Genomic DNA, 23,842 nt, shown 5'->3' with positions numbered 1-23,842 from the left:
TGATTTATCTTTGTAGCTTTTGATTTAAATCTTCTGTAAGTGTATGTAGAGTTCTTTATTTATTGTAAAATCGAAACTAAATTATATCAAACATTTTATTAATATTTTCAAAGCCAAAGCGGGCAGTTTCTCACCTGAGAAAACTATTGGGCTGTAAGAACAAAAGACCAAGGCTTTTGAGAACAGGGGGGATGATGTGAGTGCAGAGATAAGGCCAAATTTTACATGATGCATGAGTGGATAGCTTTGCTGATCTTGCTTCAAGCCAGATTCCTACTGAAGCGAGCCACAGTTTGTCAGAAAGTCCTTAAGTCTTTTAAAATACAATTGAAGAAAAACAAAACCAAAGAAGATAACACACACACATTTTAGTTAACTAAAAATATACCTTGTCCAGGGATGAAAGGTCTAGAAAACTGGGGCACAATAGAAAGAGGTGTTAACGTGGGACGGATGTTCTTGAGGTTTGACAGCTGAGCTGGTGCTGGTGATTGGGCTGGCGAGGTGACAGGACTACCTAGTTGAGGACTATGCTGCAACTGGATAAACAACAAGTTTGTGTTCAAAAAGCTATCCAGTTGAACAAGCTGAATTACAAGCATTCCAACACCGGAAGCAAAATTACTATATTAACTACTAGCAGAACAGATTTTATTCCAAAAAAGAAATTATGGGGGAAAAAAAAAACACGCAAAATTGCAGCTTATGCAAATAAGTCATGCTAGAAAACAACACAGAACACTCATACCTGTGCAGCACCGTCTAAAGTGCTAAGTTCTGTGGACTTCTGCCCCCTTTGATGATCACAGTAATATTTATTTTGTTTCCACTGCGGAGGTGAATGGTTCCGAGGCTGAGGGTTGTTAGGTATATTTAGCTGCATCATTACTACTCCTCCACCTGGTGGTGCTGCTACCGCTACGTGGCAAGAAATGGGTAGGATACAGTTAGTTCGTCATCCATTTCCTTTTTCATTTTAGTAGAAAAGACATGAATTTAAAAAAAAAAAAAATGGAAACAGCGCTAACGACACCCTGCTAAATAAGCTGCTCATTTCTAGAAAACTAGGACAGGATTTTCTGTACAATTGTATTTCCACTATCAAATAAATCCGCACTAGATTAGCTTAAGAGAAGGTTTCGCAGAACTACAGAAGATGAACGGAACCACTGAAACTCATTGTTGGGAATATTTTTAAAAAGAAATTCTATTTAACAATAGTTAGAAGTATTCTACATTTACGGTAGTTACGGTCAGAGAAATGTCCTCTTTGATATGGTGCCGTACGTTACAAAGGTCTGGAATCAGTCTTTAGTCCAAAGCAACATTTTATTCCTTTACACATTTTATAACTGATCCTACAAGTCTGGGATTGCTGTTCTGAGCAGGGAATGCAGTTTGTTCCACACTGCCAGTACCACTTCACTGCCGTGGTAGCTGCAGAAATTCCAGCTGCGGAGAACAGCCAAGCAGCCAACGCTGTTCCGTGCAGCTTTGTGTGAAGAGTTGTGATGGGAGTTTTCCTGAGATTAGTTCTCTTCCCCCTGTCCCAGCTAATTTATACAATGTCCCATTTACTCAAAAATGATCGTTTGCAATTTCCTTCTTTCTTCTACATTCTGTTTACATAAATTCTCAGAAACCATGATTAAAATACACCATTTGAACACCATTTAATCATCCACCTTCAAACAGAGAGCCTACAATCTTCTCAGTTCATTACCTACGTCATACCATCAGTGAGGAGAAGTGACTCAGATTACAAAATGCATTGCTCCTGTATCTTCTTAAAACGGGCTATTGTATTCACTACCCCCACATTCCAAAAAGAAACACAATCTGGTTCTTTGGAAACGCAAGCCATACACTGTAGAGTAACAAGCTCTTAATATTAGAACCGTATTAGCGTTTCTAAACTGTATTCTGAAATTCTTACTGTATTGATTTTTATCAAAATAATGTGATAGTCGCAACACTTTCACATCTATGCTTTCTTTCCAATTTTTTTTTAATGGCAAAAAGTTCTACCCCTGCACTACAGATTGAAATGTAATCATCAGATTACCTTGCCAGCTGTAGTGGAGGATATAAATTTGAGTGTCCCTGCTCTGTCCTTGTAAAAGCCACATTGTGAATATTTCTATTCTGTTGCACGGCAAAATAAAACAGACTTCTGCTTATGGATTGCTGCTATATCAGCAGAATGACACATCGCAAGTTGCCAAGTGGCGAGGCCTCTATAATCTCTATACATAAACTTGAGGCAAAGAGGCAAAAACCAATATAAACACTACCTTTCACACAACAAAACTGGTTCCATTTTATTACTTATGTGTATATTTATAAATATTATAAATGTTACATTTACATGTTACTGCTTTATAACTTCTGCAGCGCTTGGCACATAACTTTTGTCATCCCTGTTCTGTGAGCTAAGAACTCCCAAGTAAATCAAGCAAAATAACCTGCAGCATTATTGCTTAACACATGTCACACACTGAAAGTTCTTTGTAAACTACAAAAGAAAAGTGTACATCCCCAAATGTTGTTTCTCTCTACTTCTACAAGTTCCACAGCATTTGAGTAAGTGAGAATAAATGGAACTCTTCTCCTAAAACAAGTATGCTTGAAATCAAGTGTCACTGAAGGCATAAGTCAGATGCAGATATTCAGCTATCAAAAAGCATGAAAAGAAAAACCCAGGAGAAATCCTTGGAAGGCTCCCAGGCTCAGTCTGCTCCCCTGCAGATTTTTCAAGAGGAGAAACACCACTCAGCTGCTCGCTTCTGTATGTCCTCAGTGTCCTTGCCTTGAGATGATTCCTCAAGGTATCACCTCAGGATCGCTGTTGCTCAAGTGCATGTTTTTCTTTATTCTCTCAATGTTTGGATGGCTTTCACCTTCCCCAAACTTGTTTAAATCTCAGTTTAATAGGTTTGAATCAGGCCTTCAAAACGGCATAAAACCAGAACTACCAGAATAAGGGTAGAACAAACTAGTGCTAGATCAGTTTTGGACATCCAGAAATGGCCGTCTTTAAGAATTACATCCAAAAAGAATGAAAACCAAAACTGCCTGTGAACTAAAATGCACTGCTGATAAAGCTATCATGCCGCTTAACTGTACGTTACCTATTTACTAATGAACAGTCTCTAAAAATATCTTAAAAGATAAGAGGTCATAAAAGACATCTCATCTCTAGTGGAATCTAGGTCACTGACCTAGTTGTTCCAGCTAATGCTTGCAAAATACTGAGATAGCAATGTCAGAAATTATACACACCCCCCTCTTTTTTTTGTTGCCAACAGAACCTCTCATGCATCAAATTCCCTTTCAGTAAAATAAGGATAGTAGTACTGACCACGATCAAAGGATTGATCTACAAATCTCTGGTTTGGAGGCTAACCCTAATGCCTTTAATTTCCCGACCAGCCCAGCAATTTCATGATAATTGTGGGTGGAAATTTGGAGATTTTAAGTGTCTGGATATCAATATTTATGAATGTTTCATGGATATGACAAGCTCTATGTCATCATTGTCACTACCCCATTGAGGCTGCTACATATAGGCCTTTAAAAAAATTATCGTAATATTTTATAAAGCAAAACATTCCAAACCTGATTTAAGTACTTCTGCTAAGCAATATTCTCTGTTGAAGAACGCTGCCTCCAGGCTGCTCATGTGAAGTTGGCTATTGTTTCATTTAGATTCAATATTGTCATTTTTAAAGTTACAATGAAAGTATTTCAGATGAATTATGAAAAAGTATTTGCAGAGACAGCACTCGAGACACAATTGTTCTAGCAAGTAGCCGTGAAATCAGTCTGATAATTTCTAGACAGAATGGCTTAGATGAAAATCCCAATAAAATATACCTTTTATTGGCTGCATGATGGAAAGACCAGTGGGTGAACTTTTACATGAGGGTGGAGACACTATGCTGTAGTGCAAAATGGAAGCAGCCTGTTGCGGCTTTGACTTTGATGAAGGTGACAATAATGGAGGAGGTGATGGCTTCTGACTTGAATGGTTGTTATAAACTATGGAAGTAAAGGCAGTACATAAGGCTACCAGAAGAAACAAACATGAGAACAGAACACTTAGGAGTATTTAATGTCCCCTTTCAACATTTGAAAAGGCTACCTCTCTCCTCTCTATCCAAGCCCAGGATGTTTACAGTTTTTAGCATCTTCTCATGATCTTTTTAAAAAATAAAAATTTCAGTCCCACGCCAATCAGGAAAGGACTAAAGTCATTTGGCTGCGAACACATTGTTCCCAAGTCTGTCTCAATTGAAAAGCAGACATGCAAGGCATTGTGGTGTCCATTATTGAATTCTAACGAAGTAATTTGAGAGCTTTCAATGATAAAGAAATTAAGATGTGAAGTTAATCTGTCTGCAATCAAACTTCAAACATAGAATACAGAAAGAAATAAAAAGTACTTAATTCTAAATCAAACCCTTAATAACAAATATAAAAACACTTAGCATAATAATAGCTAGAAACTTGCTCCGAAAAAGCTTTAGTCCCCCAACCTGCACATTGCTGTCCTTGAAGCTGCTGTGAGTTACATGGTGATGATGTTCTAGGAAACTGTATCTGCTCTGATCCAGGAGGCTGCAAATATCCTACTGATGAACTGTAATAATAATAAAGAGAAAAGAACATGACTAACAGAGGTTTGTCACATATTTAATCCTAACCACTGCATTTGCTGCCTTCAGAACACTACAAGTCACTGGGATTTTGCTCATTTCAATCAGTAATATTCCCACCTACCCCCTGCCCAGGAATCTGTTCTTCAGAAGACAGTAGTTTCACATCTGTTCACTGGCCATAACTTATAACCTGCATATATCAAGAAACTGTAGTAATTTATTTAGATGTGTGCAAATAGAATTATATTGGTATAAAGGTGCAAAGAATTAATTAACCATAATTAGCTCTCAGTTAAATAGCCACCACAGAACCCACTACAAGGATTTCACATGCTGTCTTCTCAGCTGGAGGCCAGCCCCGAGCAGCTGAGTCAGCTTACTCACAGAATGAGCACACTCATCTGATTCAGTGCAGAGCAAGGCAGCTTAGATGGATATCTATAGGGGTTGCCTTAGCACAGCTTTACCAAATAGGAGATTGCGAAAAAGTACCTAGTGATGGAAGAAGACTCAAGGAAATAGACTTTCATTTGTTTGTAATATGTATGAAAAAAATAATTTTGAAAATGTATTTATGCCAGCTAATTTTCAAGACATTCAAAGCAGAACGGTTAAGGAACCAAACTCCGCTGTAACACAGAATGCCAGTCAGGTTGGAGGACTACAACCTGAGAATGGTGTCTGCAGAATCTGGTACTTCATGTCAGTACTAACAAAGTAAACATCCTGAGGGAGTGAGACTTTTTTAAATAACTTCAAACTGTAGAGTAAAAGAAGCATAATCCTGTTGAGCTTCCACAAGGAATCCATTTTCACTTAAGACTTCACCTGAATTTTTTTTCCATCCTTTGTATTTGATTATAAATTAAAAACACTCATCTTTTGAAACGGACAAAACTCAGCGGAACCTAAACCAAACTGCTTTCTATCTGCACGGGATGTATTCTCTCACACAGCTTCTCATCTTTCTATTGATTTTAGTCTTCAGTAATGAGCTGTAGGTTTGAGACCATTCAGTTCCTGCAGAACAGTATTCTATGTTCCTTGTTAAAGTGCTGCCACACATCTATTTCGATAAAAGCAAGATGCTGGCCTAAGCTGCTAGTCCGCCCTGAATGCCAAACAAAAGTTACTCTGTTTAAAAGAGATGGCCGCTGCAAATGACGGAAGAGGTCAAGCAACAAAGCTTATTGAAAAAGTCTATGACTGTCTACCTATGACTCCCCTGAATCTCAAATATAACCACAGAAGAAAAGGTTAAAAAGAACCTTAGGGTACAAAGAACAAGAATTCAGATTCATTTAACTGGATGAAGCCGTGCAGCAATAACACGAACACTGACGTCTCTGTGCTCACAGATGGATGAAGCGAGCTTCATACCATTGCTGCTCGTCTAAAAGCTGCAAGCCAAGTATTTTGAAACACACATGTAACAAGCATAATTATGTAATGTATTCTTTTAGGTGTTCAGTTATCTGTTCTATCGTAAGCACTCGAAATTATTTATCAAACAAGACCTAAGCATACAAGGAAGTTCCTATCCTCATTTCATAGCCAGCTTTGTGCCAACAGGCTTTGTTTGTTACACGGACAAAGGAAGCCAAGCAATCTGTTTCAGAGATTCAAAGTAAAGTGAATAAAGATAACTGCAAAAAGGGATCACTACTGGACATGCTTGTGTTTCATGTTTAAAAAAAAAAGAAATACTGAAAACTACAGTGTAGAACTGCAGTAAAAGACTGCTGAAAGCAACACAGAAACAATATACTCCCAGTCAAACAAGCAGTACTGGTTGTTTTAGTTAATGGCATAAGAGCAAAAATTGCTAACTAGGCATTTGTAAGTCTGCCTTTAAAATACATTTCAATACATGCAATAATACAGCAGATATTGTCAGTTTCTACAAAGCAATGAAACCTGGTTGCTGAGAAATCAAGTAAGTTAAACTTACCTTAAATTATTCTGCTGACCCGATGGAATGACACTGTAGTAAACTGGCATTCCTGTTGTGGGCAATCCTTGATTTGACTGACTGGGAATTATGACAGGCTGTTGATATGTCTGCTGGGGCACTGCCTGGGAACCTTGAGGCACCGAAACCTAAAATTGAGAACACATTAAGACTTCCTTATGCAGACAATGTTTCCCTCTGCCTCTGCTTTAAAACTTCTGCTTCACATTTCAGTTGTCTTTGGTTATTGTTACTATTTTTTCAAATTTCTATCTATATGTCACTTTGAAACATACTTCCAGGTTTCACTCATTTACAAAACAAACAAAAACAGATCACTCTGAATGCACAGATTGGAAAGTTCTGAGTTAATTACCCACCTGGTAAGATGGCACTGAAGGATATGGAACGATCACACCTTGAATTTGATTCCCAACATTGTTGTGTTGGCCACTGACTAGATTTTGATTCTGAGACTGCTGAACTCCAACTAAACCCTGGTAGTTTTGCTGCTGGCTAGGCAAAACTTGGTAACCTGAAATTATACATTTAAACGTTATTTTGAAATAATTGCATCTGTATGCATTTTATACACAGTTGCCTATATGAAAATGTACATATGGCATTTTCCAATGGCTTTCTATGTCTGGCAGCTTTGTAAGAGTTGAACTTATCATGCACATAAAAAGAAGCCAACGTTAGAAATCAACAGATTTATTCGTTTGGATCCATCTGGCTCCAGCATTAAATACTTCGCATACTACCTGCAGGGCTGCTCTCACATGCTTGCCATGTTTATACTCTAGTGAGTCACAAGTGTTAATACCTTGATTTGCTTGGTGAAAGCAGAAGGCACTTGAACCAGGCACGCCAAATCCTATTAAGTGACAATCAGTTGTCTACTGTTATAAATGATGCTGTTTGAGGTACTCCAGCTTTGAAATTCTGGTTGTGATAACTTCTGCTAGCATCTCAGGTGCCCCAGAGATGAAAGTATCCTAACTGTGATTCAAGGCTGAAGCACACCATGCAGGACACGAGTAAGTCCTTTCAAAAGGGCAATTTCTAAACTGAAGCATGCAACGCTAAAACAATTAGGAACTGAGAGAAGTCTTCTAGGTAAAGGTCATGTTCATCTACAATGGAAGACATTTTATACTTAATGTTACCTTGTGGGGAAAAAAGAAAAAAAGGAAAAACCTGACTTTCGTATTCACCTCCATGTTGTGCCTCTACAACCATTTCTTATTGCTTAACTGAAACCCTCTATTATCTTTCAGAAGTGTCCTAAATAAGTAAATCAATAAACCCAGAGGTGTGAGCGCCAAACAGGAAATGCCATCTGTGCAGTTATTATGCTCCAACCCTGCCCCACATTTTTTTTTTATAATGCACATAGGAGGTAACTGCTCCCATCAAAATATCTGCAGAACACAAGTGAAATTCTTTTCCCCACTTATTCCATATTAGAGGTTACATGCTTAACTACTTACTGTACCAGCAAAAAAAAAAAAAACCAAAACCCTAGCTATTAATGTGGCTGAGACAAAGCCAGCTACTATGACAGAGTAACAAAACGGGGCTTGTCCAGATGCACTGATGGCAAGAAGAATCTGTATTTAACTCTAGTACTTTCACATTCTAACAAACTTCACATTCCCCATGCTCCCTGGCTTGATATGGAACTACATTTAATAAAGCAAATATAGCCACAGAAAGTCACTTGGATTTAGTGTCTGTGCATTTAAAAAATTGCTTGGTCTATTTTGAAAATAATTATTCAATTAACACAAAACAAACCCAGGGATGTTCATTCATTACATACATTCAGGGTACGACAAACATTGTGAATTCTCAGCTGGTTCTCTCGTTTACAGAGATTGCAACAATAAAGACTGACAGACTGGTAACATCATCAAATATTGCTCGAGAAAATTAAAGGGAAGAAGGTTCAGTTAATCACGAGCCCTGTTCATTAGAAACACAGAATACACTATGTATTTTCTGAGTACTGTACAACTTCAGAACAATGCACGCTTGAATGAAGATTAGTAATGACAGTTTCTAATAGCGAAGCTTGAACTGCACACAAAAATCTCTCATCTGTAAAAAACAAAATGCTTAAGCGTATTCTGTTGCAGAATGATCTACAGCACCTAAAAAGCAACACATTGCAAAGCTGCAGTATATGATAGATACAGTCAGTAACACAGCTGAGATCTAAAGCTCTCACTTCCTACACACTGCGATGTAGCTGTGAATATTTGTCACCTTTTGCTAGCACTTCCAGCGACAGACGTAATCAATTTTGCAAGTGGAGAGAACTGGAACAATAGAAATTGGCTGCCAAGAAGGTTCCCCACTGCATTCCAAAGAATATTCTATTTTTAGCATCACAGTTTCACCTCTGCATCGAAAGCGGTATGACAGAAATGCAGCACTCAGCAGAAAAAAAACCCACACCTGCCACAGCGGACTGGCTCCTGACAGAGAAAGACTCCAAAACAGGAGCTCCTGGAAGAAGCGTGTTTCTTGATATTTACATAATTAAAAATGAATCCCTTAATTTAAGACAAATTAGCATACGGAGTATAGAAGTACATTTTCTGAATAACACACAGAGTGAGAAATGGCTTTCAGTCAAGAACACAGAAGTACAACAACCTGGTTAGCAAGTGATGAGTATAGCTTGATACCAACTATTCTATCTGCAGCTGTTGTTACAGCTGAAGGAGTTTTATCACTGGCCATTTTGGAGCAGAAGCCAGCTGAACTTCAGCTGATGCTCCTGCAGTAATTGCAGTCCAGTTCTGATTTTTAATCAACCCGTGGTGAGGTCTCATGGTAACTTGGCCCTCACGATTATGAGGATATGAGATGCTACTTTCTTAAAGAGCGTTTCCTTCTATTTACATATTTTGGACACACAAAGCATTTAGAATAGAAGCAAAAAACCTAACTGTTACACCTGAAACCCCTTTAAAAAGGAAGCCAGGAAGCAGCTGAAAAAGAGACCGGTTCACTGTGAGAAATATAAACCTCTCAGACAGTGTTACGGCCCCGAATTCAACAGCTCAAAGTCAGGCCATCCCATAATGTTAACCCAAACGTTGTTTCAGTTGCCATGCTCTCAGAAGCTGTCACCTTTTATCTACATTTGTGTTTGGAAAGTAACTTCATAGTTAGTAACCAGTTTATAAAATGAAAAACACACATGGCTTTTCTGTAAGACGTCATCTGTTCACTCTTGTTCTTGACCAGACATAGACTCGCAGAACATCTGGAGCTGGAAGGGACCCAGCCTGAGGGACACACTGCTGCCTTAGCCAAGCAGCACGCTGCCTGTCAGCTCAACCACTGCCTCCAGTAACGAGCCCCAACCATTTCAGATGTAGCGTTAGCTCCCATTACACATACTTGTCAGTATATCCAGATACCGTCAGTCAATGGACAGAAAAATGTTTTATTCCATATTGTATTAAACTGCAATTTTAAATAAAGGACAGAATCACCGGTATCTTCTCTACAACAGTCTTTTCAGGCCACAACATCTTAAACTAGTATGTTTGGTTTGAAACTTTCAGCAGTAAAGATATATCTCTGCGATTTTACATTGTTTCAAGTTACTAATTCATCTTATTTTGCAAGCTACTAATTTTTTTTTAGTAACTGAGTTACCAGTCTTTTGCATTGTCTCATAAACTATTCAGTTTTAGACAACAAAATTATCCTGTAACGTAGCAGCATGAGCCACTCCCAGTAATGCCTCAAATCTCAAGTTTCATCAACAACCGACTCAAATTTTTCCGCTTCAGTTGCGCACTGTGTCCAATATGTGAACTTTTATTTGTAATCATACAGCAAAATAAATTTTAAAAGCAAGAAGAGGACAAAAATGTATGCAAGGTATTCTAATGAAATGCTGAGTAAGTACAACAAACCTGTCTGCTGTCCAGGCTGTGCCAGTGGTTGGTTTTGCTGCGTGTTGTAATGGACAGAAACGGGACGATATTGTTGACTGGAGTGCGGATACTGACTGGGGGTACAATAACAGGCCGGCATCTAGAGACAAACAACAGTTAGAGAGCTTCAGTAACCGCGAGCTTACAGAAGGCAGAAACAAACAGAAAAAGAACGACAGAAAGAAAGATGCAAAACTTGAATGATGATGATTGCTTCAGCAATTCAAAATATTTTTTCCATACAAAGCCTCTCTTTAACAGCAGATTTCTTGTACTCTCATTGTAGAAAGGAAAATTCCACAATATTACATTCCCCTACACTGGCACTAATGTCATGACCTGTTTTTAGCAGGCTTTGGTGACTATGCATGCCACTTCAGCCAATGCCAGAAGAAAGCAACCCCATCACTTCTAAAATGCAGCAACTACTTGGTGTAACCATGGAGAAGGTTGGAGGGAAGAGGGAAGCTGATTTAGGATCTTAATTTCCATCTGGGAGTTTTAAAATATTTCCACCAATAAGAAAGTGCTCGTATGTTTTTGGTAGTTTTTTTGTTTGTTTGTTTTTTAAACCAGCTCCACATAAATAGGCAAATCCGGACTTCACAGAAACCTCACCGATGAAACAGCACGATCAGTTTCTAAACATAGCTTTCAGCAGAACGGAAGCAAAGCCCTTGTACCTGTGGCACAGGTTGCTGCATATATCCCTGCTGCGGAAGGACCTGCTGGCTGACAGCGTGGCTGGATGGAGAGTAGCCTGCAGCAGAAACCGGCTGGCCAGAAGGTGGTGGAGGCGGAGCAGCTGCGAGGATATAACCAGACTGCTGCGGGGGCTGCAGGACAACAGTGGACTGGAACATAGTGGTGTGAGGTTCAGCTGCATCAGCAGGCGGCTGACGGGCAAGACTCATATGGCTAAACTGTGATCCTAGGTTGTCTTGCTGTAATAGTCAAAATAAAAAAAAAGAAGTTACATTCAGAAATACTTAAGAAATAAAAGTAGGCAAATATCTTAAACAAAAGGTTTCAGACAGAAACGTCTTAAATTATTGCACAATAGCAACATTGCCAAAGAAAAACAGGAAAGAACATGATAAGAACACAGTAGTGAATTATCTTCAGGGCTGACAGTGGGAAAGTACATCCACATTCAGAGACTTCACTCGCTTCAAATATTTGATTTTTTTGGATTACATCTGCCTCAATCTACTTAACAGCAAGAATTCAATTGTCACAAATTCATTCTTCTGATTGGACTTCCAGTTCTGCATGAAAACACAGAATCCCAGCTAAAACAGCAGAAGGTGTTAGTACTGATGAAGCAATTTTTGGTTTTAAGAGCTTAAGTTAATGAGGCTTTTTAATCCTGGATAACAACATACATTTGTCAAACTTGCTGTTGTACTACATACTTGATTTCATGCCAAAAAATTAATCCTTGCAACAGCTGCAAAAAATGATTCTACAGGTTACTTATCTCTGTTTTATTTACATCTGAAGCTATGGTACTGGTGGCTCTGAGCACTGCACAAGTCCTGTGACATCTGAAAACTTCTATTACTGTAACTAAGTCGAAGCACTTGCTCTTTACAAGCAATTCAACATCAAACAAATTACCAGCATCCCAGAAATTAAAAGTAATCACTAGTATTGTCTTGGTTGGTAAATATGAAGTTTGGGTTCACATTTCAAAAAGATGACTCTCTAAGTGTGAAAAAACACTCAAAAATGTTGAGAGCACCTGATCGTCTCTCACACCATCCTGAAGAAGATAAAAAAAACTGAGTTCAATTTCTGTCATTTACAGATCATCTACATCCATATTTATGATGACAGTTTATATTTTTAGCCTAGGAACTATTCATTTGATATATGAGTTTGCACCCAAAACTTTATTTAGAATACCTTTACATTTCTGCTTTTATTCTATCAACAATTTACCTTTGTCTATGGCACTTCTGGAATGAGGCCTATTAACACAACCATAATGCTTTTCTACATCGAACTTTATATACTGCTTCTCATAACATCTAGTTTAGAGATGATACTGGTATTTAATTCTGACTTAACATTAACTCTCAAAATGTCTAAAGGACAAAAACCAGCAACAAACATTTGTATTATACTACCAATACGAGTAAATCATCATCTGCTCAGTTATTTCTACAGTGACACACACAGTACAAATGATGAACCACCAAAACTTGTCATTGTCAAAACATGGATAAACCCAACTTTCCTGCTACCAGCTATGGATGATAATTCATTTAGATCATGAACCAGAGTCAGCTGATGCTTTTCACTATGTTACCTAAGTTGCCACCAGTAGAAATACATTTTTTAAATTGACAGCACAGTTAGTATTCAAACTAATTTCCTGAACATGAAATGGCTTGAAACTATCACAAACCTGCACGGAGTTTCATTCTTTGTTTTAGCAAATGTATGCCTAACAATATTGCAGATTATAGCACAGAACTAGCCCCTGAACTAGCTGCTGCTGGAAGCAATGCATCACGTGGGTTAAATAACCATTCTCATTTAATTAACTGAGAAGTTAAGTTATAACCAGTGCAGTTCACACATGCTCAAACCCTAAAATAACATAAGAAACAACACTGCTGAAAAGAAAGCACCCTTTATGAAGTGCAATTCTGATTAGAATTGTACACCTACAGTGCAGGTAACGGTTATAATATCATTTTAATTATATGCAGACTATCAAATTCAGATTAATGAGTATATTACTACAGGACATTTATGATTTACGTTGCAAACAGTAGCAAAATACAAACTTTGAATACATCATAAAATAGATAATGTACAACATGTAGAGCAGTCTGAGGAGTTGGAAAACCTCAATTTTTGACCTGGGCCCTAGTCTGGGTTCTGCTTTGGATAATGTTTCTTCTTTAGTAGGCTTCACTTTGCCTCAGCGATAAGATTCTTAATTAATACTCATTTTTACAAGAGACTAATGGATTTCATTTCCAGCTTCCATCTATTAAAATCATGGGATGCTGGTGAACGGGGAGTGTTAAGAGTTCTGGCAAAGAAGCTTCAGAAAGTAACCTCAATAAAACCCAGCACAGCTGACCCTTGGAAAGCGATTAGGAGTCAGCAGAAGAAAGAGCAGACAGAAAGCACCAAGGACGGAAAGGATGGATGGAAAGACATTAGTCAAAAGACAAAAGGTATTGACTGGCCAACAAAACTTGGAAAAAGCTGTTTCTTTACTTCGTTAAGAAAAAAATATATATCATTATATACAGATACACAGAATAGCCTTAAACATATGCATTTCTCTTGAACTTAAAATTAACAGGGAACTATTTTCCACCACTCAGGTGATATTTTACTGTGACCGAAAAGGTAGCCAGTCATTACACTGCTATCACACACCACTTACAAACAACCCAAGCAAAGGTCAGCTTCCACTAACGATTAACCCACGCAAAAAGGAAATGAACAGAAGATATAATACCACAGAATATTGCTGGGTAGAGGAGACTGGCAGGAGCGGGGGTGGATAAGAGACTGCAGAGTACTGAACAGGCTGGGAAGAAGGCTGCAGAGGTCGGATAGGCTGAAGAAATAACAGGTTTATAAACATGGTTAACGTAAGAGAAGTGAAAACAAAGTCTTTCGTAACAGGATAAAAAAGCAACTGTGTGCCAGTTATTACCAGAAAGGGAAGGGATGTATTTTTTTTTTTAATTAAGCTGAAAGACTGCATAGAATTAAAAGTAATTTTAGATATCACAGTGAATAAGGCATTTGCTTTACGTTACACATTATATTGGCTATAAAATAAGTCAGCAGATTGCTTTTATGTAACACATTCTGTCTTTTAGAGAGAGATTGTTTTGAAATTATAAAATAAGAACTAGACGTGCATTCTAAATAGAAGTTGTTTAAAAGCTTCTGAAGACAGAATCAATTTATTAGCAAACACAGATTAAAACATTACTTTCATTTATTTACCAGTACTGAAATATTTTATATGCACTGTGATTATTTAAACACCAGAGAGCTAGCCTGTTCTTCAGCGTGTGCCATTGTAAGTAGGGCAAACCGAAGCGCTACTACAGAGGCGTTCACACCTACCAGCTCTAAGCTACCTCTTTGGTGCCAGCAGTACGACCTGTACAGCACAGCCCGAGAATTTACCTGACTGAAAAGTGAGCTTCATGAAACAAATACTTCAACTGGAATAACTGCCTACCTTGCTGACCGCATGACAGGGCTGTCTGTGTGGCTGTGAGTACGCGTGTCACAGGATGAAGACAGAACCCCTTTTCCTTTTTTCTATGGTCTCGATACCATAACATTTTCAGTACATCTTTTTATTTTCTGTATTTTTAAGAAAAGACTGCCTACCACGTTCAGTTATGAGGAGAACTGATAGTTCTGAGAACCAAGGGGAAAAATTCCATACACTCATATCTGCGCAGCTATTCCTGCTTCTTTAACATGCGTCAAAGGAGCAAACCTGCTAATCCCTTATCAGACAGCAGTATGGCAGCGTCAACCATCAATGCAAGCAGCATGTATTTGACATGTGCACCTGTGAGAGGATGTGATTAGCTGCTGGCTGTTGCTGAGGTGGTGGGGGAAGAGGTGGCTGTTGTGCAGGTCCAGGCACTTGGGTCCTAACAGGTTGCTGAGGCATAGGAGGATTGTACACAACTGGAGTGCCATCTGGATTAAGGAATGGCTGACCTGAAAGGTTGAAAAAGAACAAACACAACCAGAGACGGACAGCTGTATTATCCAAGTTTGGAGAAAATTAAGACAAATGTATTCACAGCAGACAAAATGAATTAATAACATTTAGAAATAAAGTTGTACTGTTTCATATCAGATTTATGCCAAATCCCCACAGCTACATTTACAATGGCCATCACTAAAAGAGTCAACTGGCAAACTACATGCAGCTAAAACATGTACATAAGCATTTAAATTAAACAAAGAAACCCAGCCTTGACTTAATGAACACAGATAAACATCTACAATACCCTGGTAGTCCTGACAAATCATTTGTATTAAGCGGATTGAGAAAGGGCAGAAGCAATAAAAGAAAACCCTACTAAAATAGCATTTTAAGGACCCTTTAAAAGGTAATTAAATGAATGAATCATTTTCAAGATCAACTGAAACACGGGACAGCGTAAAGGCACATACTTGTATAAAATAGATACAAAACAGAAGCAGCAATTGTATTTCCATAACTGCTAATAAGGTTTAAGTACTTCTATTCACAGATGAATTCCTTCAGCTTTCCAATGAAATAATGCAGTACTATTCTCCTATTTAATAATTTGCAACTTCAATATTCAAGCACCTGATTAATGCATTTAAAAAAAAAAAATTAACTACTTAAAAGTAAATTATAAAAAAACAGTAACTTGTTTTGTTGCCTTGGTTGGAGGAAGAAAAAAAAAACACAACAAAAACCAAAGGAACAGCAGATTAGCAAGAGCCCGTGGTTAAGTTAGAATCGCAACTTGAAAGTCCAGCTAGTTTTAATGAGCATCAAACAGTCCTTTCTACAATCCCATTGCTTTTCTGAGGAGAGACTGAGTAAAAAGTGCTCACAATATGAAAAACTTTCAGTCATTTCTTTCTCTGCCCTTTCCTGCTGCTATGTGGAAGTCTCACCAGTGTAACAGGGAAATGACCGACCATACAGGAGGAAGAAAGTGAAAATAATCACATGCAAAATGTTGACGTAGACGTAAGTGTAATAAAGATGACACAAAGAACACTACATAAAGGTATCATTTTTGAGATGATACTATTTTCAAACTGATAGTAGCCTTCCAGTGTCTGCAGTTATCTGTTTTGTTTAGAGTAACTCTAAAGATTTTAGCATAGTCACGCTATAAACTTATAGTATGAAAAATGACAGCCAACATCCTTCATATTTACTGCAGAGCACAGAGTACACTAATGTCTACAAATGCTAGAAACTTCTGCTTTCCTAGCAAAATTTGATCACAAACTGTCATGTCTGTCTTCAGATGGCCAACATCACAATGGAAAATTCACATGCAAGATCTGCAGTGGTCCCATTATGCCTAGAGAAGTGAAGTCAGCAGTGCTATGTCCAGAATCTATAGCTGAGATAGCAAACACCTCCTCCTTGAAATGCAATGGCTGCCTAGGAAAATTAGCTGCTACGGTCAGCTGTAACCAAATTCTATCAGGACCAGCATTAGCTATTGTTTAAATAGAGATTTAGTTAAGAGAAACTGTAGGTGGCATACAACTATGTAGATTCATTAACCAAAAAAGTTTTCTAGTTTTCTATATAAGAACAGCAATTTATATTAACGAAAAAGAAAATTATTTATCTACGTGAGAGAAGTAATTTAATAAGTAATTAATTTAACAACAGCAATGAGAAAAAATTAGTTTTTAAAAAAAGGACATGCAAATATATTCAAGTATAATTATCTACAGATTGAGGAGAAATACATCCTGATGTATTTCCTCATTTAGAAAGAAAACAAAGCTTTACACTAGAAGTAAAATATAATCGGGTGATGCTCAGAAAAGGTCAAATCAAATCTTCAGCATTCTTTAACTTCTATAAGCCAAGTAAAAGGTTGTTTGTTTTTTTTTTAAACCAGGCAAGAAGTTACACGCCTCTGCATCTACATTATGAAGTTTCATTCTCCTACTTGTTAAAAATATAAATATTGGCCAAATACACCAACATTGACTTAATCTTGTTTTAAACTGAAACAGAGGTTTAAAAATAGCATATAATCCATCCTTATTTCTTTCTCTTGTATTGAGCGCCCCAAGTTTACAGAAATAAGAATGTTTATTGTGACATACAAAACAAAGGATAATGAATTCTTTCAAGGCAATGTGAATACTGGCTTAGGAGCTCTTCCCTCAGTGAAACTGTTTTATATTAGCATCAAAAAAGACTTTTCCTTCTCCCCATAAAAAGTTGAAAGAAATGAATTTTAATTACTCTGTATTCTGGATAATACATGACGTATTGAAGTATTTTGTACTAGTCAACATTACAATACATTAAACGTATAACTTAAAACTGGTAGCAAAAACCAAAGTGAGTTTACTTATCCCTTTTATACAAGAGCCATGCTTTTTAAGTTGCATGCAGCAAACAAACACAAACATCAAAAAGTAAAGAGAAAAATAAAGGCCAACACTGAAATTAACTTTTATATAAACACTCGCACATTCTTGCCCAAGTTCTCAACTGTTAACGAGAACATCCACGAGCAGATACCAACCTGTTTGAGGGTTGATCAGAATACTGCCAGGTGGAATGCCTGCAGCTTCCAAGGGAAGCAAAAAGAAGCTAGTGCTAGTAGGTGCCACTTGCCCATTTATGCCACCATCAAAGGAAAGAGAGTTACTAGTGCTGACAGTTGAATAGACGGCAGGCGTGCCATGAGAAGGCTGGCTTAGAGCTGGCACTGGAAGAGGCTGCTGGGTGTGAGAAAGAGAACCCGTGGATGACCCTACACTACTAGAAGACTCTGAACCTAGGAAAGGAGTAACGAGAAATCGTTTTTACCTAAAGACAGAAACGTTATGCTCACTTATGTACATATATATTTATACACACACACTTACAAACGCTTACCCTTAAAGCTAAGCATAAGCACATCATTAAACAGTGGCTTTGCCAATGAACTGCCCATTCACCTCCCCTGGAAAACCATTATAGGATTCTTTCGGTAAACCAAGGGTCAATTCAGCACTGCTTTGCACTTTGATCATCTCTAGACCTGATCTCTGGTCAGAAGATATGTCTGTATACATGCACATGCACTACAGTGCAGTTCTACCACAGTACTTATAACTGATCGCTCACATATTCCAAAAAGATGCATGCATACCTACTGATGTACCCAAGGGTTTGAATACACCAGTTATGCACACACAAACTACAGCTACTGCATACGTGCAGGCCATTGGATAACACAGATACAGTCTGCATGCAAGGAATGACCACTTTTTTGTGGCTACTACTTGTCTGAGATCTGTCTCACCTGATGGACAAATTGCAGAATACTAAAAATCCCAACACACTCTTCCCAACCTCCCCTCTCCCCTGGCAATTTTAAGGCTGAAATAAAATATGCAGCTAGAAGAAAAATGAGGTAATATGGTATTTTTAACCTAAATTAGTCTTATTTGAAGTTCAAAAAGAATACAAAATAGCTTACTGAAAGCAATTATTTTACAATTGTGAGCGGCTATAAACATTGCAAGGCAGTGGAGAACCAGACCCTGAGCTTTCGGAAAGCCAATGCATGCAGACAAAAGCAATTTTCCAGAAGCCCAAAATGGAATGGTCTATAGATATTGCACTGTTCCTAGAGACCTCTAGGCATACAATCCAGCCTACTTTTAATTAAGTCTTTGCTATGACACTTGCAGGACTTCAAATACAGAAGTTTAAATGTCATAACTCTTATTAGCAGCCTCTATACAATCTAGAAGACCGTGCTAAAATATATCTACCATTTTAAGTCACTGTTGTCCTTCACAAAACACTCTAATTGCAAGCTTTTTATTTGTTAGTATGAAAAATTAGTACAGCTGCAAGTACTTGCTGATGCTGATTGTCAGCCTTTTTTTCTTTTGCTAAAGTGAAATACAAAGCTAAAATTTGTAAACTGTGCAAAGTAATTTATCTCAGCTTCAGAAAACACTCCTGATTTGACCAGAGTTACTTTGCTCAGATTTCTTTACAAATGCAGCCACTTCTAGATTATGTAGAGAAATTAGGCTGAAGTCATCGTAGTTAAAGCCAATTACATCCTTAATCAAAAAATGAACAATTTTTCTTGCAATTAATGTTAAAAAAAGAAACTTTTCTGAGAATGTACATGATTTCACAGTTTCAAAACAAATGCAGCAGTACTCTTGGAACATATTTTTATACACAATGGAAAAAAGTTTAACTATTTACTGCATTAAAGGCGTGGTAGCATGCCTACAAGGTAGTGGTAGTTTCAGAGAATGCAAAAAAATTCACTAATTCTCCTTAGAAACAACTTTTATAAATGAGAGCAAGGCCAAGTACAATACAGATAAGCAGTAAGATTCTTCTTCTCTAATTTCCACTTCCAATTTTGAAGTAGCATATCTGTAACCCACCCGTCTACTTCAAGACTCAAGATGCCACACAGCCAAGATTACCTCATATCAAATTTATTTACCGTTTGGAATAGAAAGATTTACTAAATGTCACTTCTGATTCACAGAATATTTATATCCTTACTTTCTGAGATTTTGTTTTGACATTAGTTACATATTAGCTCGCCTTTGAAACCCAAAGGCTTAAAAAAATAGTATCCTTTTTCTCAGAATTTCTGAATCTTACAACCAAGCGGTACACTTTGTTCCACTGTTCTGTTTTTTTCAGCAGTCTAAAAATTAAGCAAACTCTTTAAGCATATTCACTTAAATCCTGGCAATGGCACTGATCATAACAAACAACGATTTATAGGTTTCTATGGTGTATTATGCTAGCAGCATAGCAGCTCAGATTCTTAAGACTGCACAAAGCAGCTTTGCCGTGATGAAACTACAGTTGAACTCCAAATACATTTTGATTTCATATAAAGTACTTATGTTGATAAGTACCCTCAAATTCTTTGTAACAGATGTACTGTATTTAGCTTAAAGCCATCAGTAATTCATTTTTAAGTTCTACTTCCAAAGTCAAAAGTCTTCATTTAATTCGTAACGTGAATTCTAGTTCTCCAAGGCACTTACACACTGAAGGCCTCAGTCAGCAGTCATTCTATGCATGCAGCACCCACTGCGACCAGAGGGAGCTGTATGCATGGAGCACCTACAAGACTGAGGCCTGTACCTAGCACACATCTACAATACGCATCAGATATCAAACCAGAAGGTACTTCACAGCTGTGTAACTACGTACAGATTTTGTAATACCTGTCTCAGACAGCCTGCCTGTGCTTTTGCTGCTTCCAGAGCTATCTCCTCTTGTCAGAACTGAGATCCCACTGAAGCTGCTGGCTTTCGTTACAGCTGGCTTCAGGCTGCGGATGGAACTATCAGAGTCGGTGCTGCTCCAGGGACGAGGTTCACAATACTTCATCTCGTTCTCAGTACTGCTCTGGTGGCTGTTGGCTGACCTCCCTGATGTTTCTTTATTGATTCTGCAAGTTATAAACTAAAATTTTAGCACAAGCATCAATTGCAAAATAAAGGAAAAGAACAAAAAAAGGTGAAATGCATGCAGAATACTTGGGGATTTTTTTTTTTAAAGAATGCATCAAATACCTAAATATCTGCCGTCTTTGTTGTGTACTATTAGTTTCTTCCTCCTGGATTCTGTTGGCATTTTAATAAGATAGCTTAATATTTATTAAGAAAACAGAAAAGTGAAACAGAATTGAAATGCAAATTTACTTACCTTTTATCAGTGAAATAATTCTCTTGGGAACACAGGGACTGAGTGACAAAAAAAAGTGTAGAAATTAGTATTAATGGCATCCAGAACCCCTATTATGGCACAGTAACAAAATAAATTGCAATTTAAAGTCTTTTCTGTTAGGTATGAACTTTGAAAGCCTTCTTTTATATAAAACTGCCTGAAACCTCTTTGGTGAATAATTTCCATGTTACGGGGGGAAGAAAAGCCAGTATAAGAAGACCTATCTATAAAAAGTTAAAGTTAACTTTAGAGTAGGGCTGATCCATTCATTTCTATCAGTATTTTTTCTGAAGCTGCAATTCCTTGAATTAGGCCTTTCCTCCATGTAGCATCCAGCTGATGTGACCGTGCAGGTCTGTTAGCAGTATCTTGGTTGCCTTCTCCTCTGCTTGACAGTGTGTAGTAATACCACTGGCTACTGCAATAACTGTACTGAATTCATCACATATAGGCACACATACAGTAAAAAGCAAAAAGAACATACAATCCAAAAGGCAATTAAGCACTTCAATTATATTGTCCTTAACAAGGACTTCTAACATTTGGTACAAAGCTTCCTAAGGGTACAATACACAGTATGCAAAAGGAAAACGTTAAGACTCCATCCTTTTTGTTTGTAACTAGGGCGAACAAAATGATTTTTGGAAAATATCTGGGTACAGCAAATTAGCCTCTCAGAGCTCATTACGCCTACAGAGTATTACAGATGTGTGAGAGCTACAGACAAACATCAGAAAAGTTGGTTAGAAGCAATCAACTTTGCAAGACAATATTTACTTTTAAGATTACTGACTGAAACAGAAACTCTACTTGCAAAAATGCAAGGCTGAACAATAATTTATTAAGTGGCATTATATGATGCTCTGGAATAAGTTAAGGATTTCTATGGCTCACATATCATCATTAACACCACAAACCTATTAACCAAACTAGAGCTGCAGAATTTTCATCCCACTTAAATCCATTCAAGAGAGACCGGACTTCCAGACTTCTGACTCAGTTTGCACGTGTGGAAATTCAAATTGTTTTATTGTTACTGGTGAGAAGATGCATTTGAAATAAATAGGTTTTTCTCACCTGTGTCTAAGAGCAAACAAAAACGATAATTATTGCTCTCAGTAACACTTGTAACGTCTACAGTACCAAAACCAAGCCTAAATTTCATTTACAGTCAAAATAATGCATTGAAGGCAGTAATGCTAAAAAATATATGAAAATTATTCTCAATGTTTCTGTGGGCTTCACGCAATAATTATGAGAGAAAAACAATAATTTCCCAGAAACTTCAATATCATTTAAAAATTCAGTTCAAGCCACACTAATGATTATCTGCTCAGTACTCTCCTGGTATAGAAAGTTTCCTGAAAAGAAACATCTCTTAACAAGCGTATGTGTGTATGTGAAGTGTTCATACAAAAGACAGCAAGATTTTCTTTGATACGTACATCTTGTGCAAATATTCTTTCTCTAGCTCTCTGATACTCTTCTTCACGTTCTTCTATGGATTTACTTCTTCTATCATCTTTTAATCGCATTCTCATCTAAATTAAGCGATAAAGTGTCAACTTACACATGAAAATAGTACAGATACATAGTCCAATACAACAAACAGAAGTGGAAAGTAATATTTATTCACCTGGTTGTCATCTTTGTCTAAACTAGAGTTATCTCTTTTAAGGATGTACCGCTTCTGAAAGTCATCACTCTTCTCATCCTTTATATGCTCACAAAACTTTTGGTCAGGTCTACGAAAAGTTGTTAAAAAGGAAAATTTATGGACTTGTAAAAATACACTGTACATGGTGGAATCAACTGAAATGTGCACAATAGATAATAGTCTAACAGAAGTGACAGATTTTGGTTGTTGAGGCAATGAGAAAAATACCAAAAACGCATACTGTTGTGTACACTTGACAACTCCTGTTCCTGATGCATAACAAACCTGCTTTTAAAATCTCTTCCTCCTTCAAAGCTTTTGCTTCAGTTTCCAATTAAGGTGGGAAGCAACCACATGCCCTTGGGGAACCAGAAGTGTTCTTGAATCCAGACTGGTGCCATGCCATGGGTATTGGGCATGCACGGAAGTGAAGATAGGTGCTTTCTGCTAGAGCTGTAATATACCTCAGAATTCATTTCAAGGGAAAAGGGATGATAAGGAGATATACAGAGGAGAAAGCATTGAGACTTAGAAGCTTCTAAAACATAATTAAGTAGAAATAAACAAGAGAAGAAGAATGACACAACAGTGCGGGCAAGCAAGAGCTTCATGAGATCAAAGTAAGAGGAAGCAGCAATCTTTTGATACTTTTTCTGCTTTGTGAAAGGAAGTGAAATATTTTGCAAACTTTTGTTATCAAAATTGATACCAACTACCTAGACAATGGAACTAGTACTACAGTAAGATTTTCTCAGACAATCAGGAAAAATTTGCCTACTGAAAGACAAAATGTCTATGTACTCTTCTCTGTTTCTTTACTTATTACTCAGGGCATTTATATAAAAATCAGGAGATCTTTTTCTGTAAAACAGCCAAGCCTAACTATTAGTTACTGGATGCCCAAACATAATTAGCAGGCATTTCAGAGAACCTTTAGACTGTCTTACCTCTTTCTTTTTAAGGTCCCTGAATTTACTGCCCTGCAATCACCAACTTCCCACTCCACTGAGACGTCCCAGTATGCACTGGGTTGTTGATGTCAGTAACATCACTGATCGGCGCTGGAGCCGGGAATCTGCCTATGAGGAAAAGGTAAGTTTGGTTTTATTCAACATGGAGCAGATCTCCAAGGTTTTCTTTCTAAAT

The 23,842-nt window shown here is 37.6% G+C and overlaps 1 protein-coding gene across 9 annotated transcripts in view; it reads right to left on the bottom strand.

Moving 5' to 3' along the window:
• The window catches only part of R3HDM1 (R3H domain containing 1), a 69,393-nt gene that overhangs the window by 4,013 nt on the left and 41,538 nt on the right, over positions 1 to 23,842 (bottom strand). For 2 of the 9 annotated variants that reach the window (XM_021397933.1, XM_021397931.1), the window contains 14 exons: positions 22,676 to 22,784; positions 22,485 to 22,580; positions 21,019 to 21,056; positions 20,886 to 20,936; positions 20,535 to 20,761; positions 17,852 to 18,106; positions 15,145 to 15,299; positions 11,258 to 11,518; positions 10,554 to 10,674; positions 6,993 to 7,147; positions 6,613 to 6,761; positions 4,539 to 4,642; positions 749 to 918; positions 389 to 539 (listed from right to left, as the gene is read on the bottom strand). In XM_021397933.1, coding sequence (XP_021253608.1) covers positions 389 to 539; positions 749 to 918; positions 4,539 to 4,642; positions 6,613 to 6,761; positions 6,993 to 7,147; positions 10,554 to 10,674; positions 11,258 to 11,518; positions 15,145 to 15,299; positions 17,852 to 18,106; positions 20,535 to 20,761; positions 20,886 to 20,936; positions 21,019 to 21,056; positions 22,485 to 22,580; positions 22,676 to 22,784 — 2,042 coding nt within the window. Of the gene's footprint in view, positions 1 to 388; positions 540 to 748; positions 919 to 3,876; positions 4,042 to 4,538; positions 4,643 to 6,612; positions 6,762 to 6,992; positions 7,148 to 10,553; positions 10,675 to 11,257; positions 11,519 to 14,061; positions 14,164 to 15,144; positions 15,300 to 17,851; positions 18,107 to 20,534; positions 20,762 to 20,885; positions 20,937 to 21,018; positions 21,057 to 22,484; positions 22,581 to 22,675; positions 22,785 to 23,842 lie in introns of all 9 variants that reach the window. The other 7 variants (XM_021397926.1, XR_002439135.1, XM_021397929.1 and 4 more) reach the window with 7 other exon arrangements.

The sequence above is a fragment of the Numida meleagris genome, chromosome 5 (genome assembly GCF_002078875.1).
Source record: "Numida meleagris isolate 19003 breed g44 Domestic line chromosome 5, NumMel1.0, whole genome shotgun sequence".
NCBI classification, from domain to species: Eukaryota; Metazoa; Chordata; class Aves; order Galliformes; family Numididae; genus Numida; species Numida meleagris.
This window is presented reverse-complemented; position numbering and strand designations above follow the sequence as displayed.